Source organism: Acanthisitta chloris, unplaced genomic scaffold (genome assembly GCF_000695815.1).
Source record: "Acanthisitta chloris isolate BGI_N310 unplaced genomic scaffold, ASM69581v1 scaffold17200, whole genome shotgun sequence".
NCBI classification, from domain to species: domain Eukaryota; kingdom Metazoa; phylum Chordata; class Aves; order Passeriformes; family Acanthisittidae; genus Acanthisitta; species Acanthisitta chloris.
In genome coordinates, this window is record NW_008650078.1 from 1 (window position 1) to 3,933 (window position 3,933).

General features: G+C 63.5%; 1 protein-coding gene across 1 annotated transcript in view; it reads right to left on the bottom strand.

The window, feature by feature from the left end:
* Nucleotides 1–545: 545 nt before the first annotated feature.
* Nucleotides 546–3,933, bottom strand: part of FURIN (furin (paired basic amino acid cleaving enzyme)) — a gene marked incomplete at its 5' end in the record, with an annotated part of 6,918 nt that continues 3,530 nt past the window's right edge. Inside the window, 8 exons of the mRNA XM_009083646.1 lie at nt 546–1,105; nt 1,183–1,299; nt 1,714–1,838; nt 1,941–2,120; nt 3,036–3,153; nt 3,349–3,452; nt 3,582–3,682; nt 3,773–3,931. Coding sequence (XP_009081894.1) covers nt 546–1,105; nt 1,183–1,299; nt 1,714–1,838; nt 1,941–2,120; nt 3,036–3,153; nt 3,349–3,452; nt 3,582–3,682; nt 3,773–3,931 — 1,464 coding nt within the window. The remainder of the gene's footprint in view (nt 1,106–1,182; nt 1,300–1,713; nt 1,839–1,940; nt 2,121–3,035; nt 3,154–3,348; nt 3,453–3,581; nt 3,683–3,772; nt 3,932–3,933) is intronic.

The following is a 3,933-nucleotide window of genomic DNA, read 5'->3' on the forward strand; positions in this document are numbered from 1 at the left end:
CGGGTGGAGGCAGACAGGCCTGGCGAGGTGGCAGGGAGCTGGAACATAAGGGGCCAAGCCAGGGATGCAGCCCGGCAGGGGCTGAGGGCAGCAGAGGCAGGGGGATACTGTGCCACAGGTTGGGCTCAGCCCTGGGGGGCAGAGCCACCCCTGCCCTGGCCAGTCCACCTTGAGAAATGGCAACCCAGGGACCCCACATGCTGCCCACTCTGGAGGACTCAAGGGACCCCAGGCAGTAGCTGTGCACCCAGGGTGGGGGACAGGGCTGCCAGCACATGGCCAGTGAGTTGCAGGGGTCCTCCTGCCACCAAACACCCCAGCACAGGGCACAGGATGGATGCGGGGCCAGGAGAGATGGTGCAAGACTGGGATGGTGCCGCACTGGGGATGGTGCTGGCAGGGCTGTGCCCAGCTTCCCAGACCAGGGCCAAGGGACGGTGCCAGTGGGTGGGAGCCCCGGGCTGCTGCAGTGTGGGAAGGGGACAAGGGCAGAGTCTGGGGCCCCTCGGCCTCGGGCAGGGAGGAGGGAGGGGCAGCAGGGCTCATCAAAGGGCACTTTGGTCTCTGATGAAGGCAGTCCTCTCACTGTGGGCCTCGTAATCCTCACCGTCCGACTCAGAGGGGCCCTCCTCCTGCCAGATGTCAGAGGGGAGCCCCTTGTAGGAGATGATCCCGCTGTCCAGGGCGTAGACCTTCACGCCTCGCAGGCTAAAGCCTGAGCGCGCCTGCAGCACCAGGAAGATGGCGACAAAGATGACAACGATGAGGATGCAGCTGAGGCTGGCAATGAGGACAGGCAGGTTGAACGGAGGAGGGGCCTCAGCTGGCCCCTCGCCAGCAGGGGACGCACGGCTGCTCTGTGTCTGGTGGGAGCAGGAGAGGTCCAGGCTGTTGAAGTGGGAGTGCGCTGGGCAGGTGAGGCACTGGTTGGGGCCGGGCCCCACGCAGGTGGCACAGGAGGGGTGGCAGGGCAGGCAGAGGTGGGGCATGATGGGCTCCACGCTGTTCTCCAGGTTGTAGAGTGTGCTCTGGACGCCCGGTGCGAAGCCGGGAGGGCAGCGCTTCAGGCAACTCTTCTGGTGCAGGTAGTACCCTTCCTCGCAGACTGCAGGACAGGCAGGGTCAGCACAGGATGGGGACCCCCCGCACCCCCTATCCCCTCCCCACCAGTCCCACACTCACCCACACAGGTCTGGCTGGGGGTCAGCGTCTTGCAGCCAGTGCTCTCTATCTGGTTGGAGAGGCTGGGGGAGTCAGTGGCTGTCCCGTATAGCACAAGTGTGAACTTGGTCAGTGTGCCTGCAATAACACAGGGCGAAGACCACTGAGGTGCCTCTGAGACCACTTGTGCTCAGGACAGGCACAAGGATGGGGCTCACACTGGTCCCCACCATGCCTACCAGGGAACACCAGGGCTGTGCCCACCACCTGGGAGAATGCCTGAGGTGAAGCCGTGGCCTTGCACAGGGCTGTCCAAAGGGGAAGGAAGTCAGGCCAGCTTGCATGGGCTCACCCACTGCCCAGAGCCCAACTGCCCTGGCGGGGCTGCATTCCCTCCCCATGTGCACAAATGCATTCTCTCCCCAGCCAGGTCATGAAAACATCCACGGCGTCACCAGCCCCTCAGCTTGGGGATGGGGGGAAGCCAGGTGAGCACACAGCTCCCATCCCAGACTCGGAGGGAGGCAGTGGAAAAAGGAGCCTCAGCCTTACCATAGTTGTTGGCGTCACTGGTGTTCTCAATCTCCAGCATCCACTCCCCAGAAGGATCCTCATCCCATGAGTGCGTTGTCATAAAGGCCCAGTCATTGAAGCCATCAGCAGAGAAGTCGTGGGGCCTGGGCAAGGAGGGTGAGATGTAGGTGCCAACATTTCCCAAACTCAGCTGTGCCAGCCCAGGCCAGGGGCCAGCCTGGATGCCCCCACAGCCTGGCACCTACCTGGCAGCCAGGAGAGTGGAGCGGGTGCCCATGGGGCTGACCAGATGGATGGCCAGGTCCCCCCGCCGGTTGTAGGACAGCGTCAGCCTGGCCTGTGCGTGCTCCAGCCGGCTGATGTAGTTGGCTTTCCCCAGGCAGGCGTCCACCTTCCGCCGCACCTCCAGGCGCTTCCCAATGTCCCTGCCGAGGACCAGCATGAGTATGCCCAGTCCCAGCCCAGGTGGACACAACAGGGTGCCCCAGTCCCCACTCCCCACTGTGGGAGTGTGTGGTTGCCCTGAGGACTGAGCACTGTGCGCCAGGGCAGCTGGAGTGGGAATCAACCCAGCAGCAGGTGGGAGTGGCAGCACCACTGCACCATTCCGACGGGTGCAGGCAGCAGAGGGGGTGCCCCAGCTCCCAGGCACAGGGGGTCTGCACTGCCCAGTGCCACCTCCTCAGCCACCGCCACGTGCCAGCCCTAAATGGGCCCTTTATTCGCACACCACCAGCCAGCTACACCCTGCACAGCATGGCAAGGGACGGATACAACTGTCCCCATCCTGCTGCTGGCATGCAGCCGCTCCCCCCACAGGAGCGGCCCTGGTGTCAGCACAGGATGTGCCCACCGCGTCCAGGCAGGGCTGAGTCTCCAGGGGTCAGGGCAGGGCCCAGCTCCCTCCCAGCTCCACATCCAGGGATGTGAGCCCCCAAGGAGCACCCAGGGAGTGTCCTGACTGCACACGAGACTTGGCACACGTTGTGCTGTGGCGGCAGTGGCCAAGCAGGAGTCAAAGGAGCTTCTGTCTGTCCCCTGAAAAGCCCCTCTGTCCAGGATGACTCATGCTGGCTGCACCCTGACTGCAGCGCCCCAGCCTGCCTGCACCCATCAGCCCAGCCCCACAGTGGGCATGCACAGTGCCGGCATTGGTGCTGGATGGCTGGAGGTGCCTTTCCTGGCTCTCTCCAGGCTCTTGCAAAAGGATGTTCCTGGGGGGTCTCAGGAGGAGCCGAGCCCAAGATCCTTGCCCGTCCCTGCCCTGAACCCAGGAGTGCTCAGGCTCCTGTGCTGGGCAGGCACTGGGCAATACCTTCCTGGGGCTCACCAGCACTTACCTAGGCTCTGTGAGGATGTCAATGACACACTTCCTCTGAGGTCCCACTGTGGTCCAGTTCTTGGCCAGGCTCACCATGGCCCCAGCGTCCAGCAGGCCATAGCCATATGAGTGGCTGACTGTGGACAAAGACGGGGTCAGCACTGCTTCTGGGGGTACCCAGTGGGGGACATTTGCCCAGTCATGCTGCATGCTCACCAGGGCCTTCTGCTTCCTTCTCCCCTCAAGGCTGCTGGGGTGCTCTGCCCCAGCACCTCTGGGCTACGGTGCATGTGGGAACAGGAGCCCCTCATCCCTCCCCAGCACCCTGGTACCTTTGCGGCCAACGCCATTGGTGATCCAGTCGTTGGCATTGAGGTGAGCTGGCTTTGAGGTCTGCACCACCAGGTGCTGCATGTCCCGCCAGGTCAGGTTTTTGCTGCAGGGAGATATGTGGCTCAGGTCAGTGCTGGCTTCTGCCAGCCCCAGGCAGGTTTATGCCTGGGCACTGCTGTCACACGAGGCTGGCACAGCCATCCCTGCCCAGCCCCCTCCGTCCTGCCCTTACTTGGCTTCCAGGGCAAGGGCGATGATGCCGGCAGCCAGGGGCGCCGAGGCTGACGTCCCGGTGTGCAACTCGGTGCACTTCTGTCTGAGGTCAGTTGTCACCTGTGAAGAGGAGTGCCGGGGTAGGAGGTGCTGTGGGCATGATCCACCCCCAGAGCTCCTGGCCTGCAGACAGCAGTAGCCCCCACTCACTATTTGCTTCTCATTCTGGTTGCCGCTGCTGTACGTGGTGGCGAGGGTGGAAGAGCAGGCCTCGCTGTACCAGGGCACGTTGCCATACTGCGTGGTGCTGCTGATGGACAGCGTGTAGATGCTGTTGGTGTAACCATCACAGTTGCAGCTGTCGTGCTCGC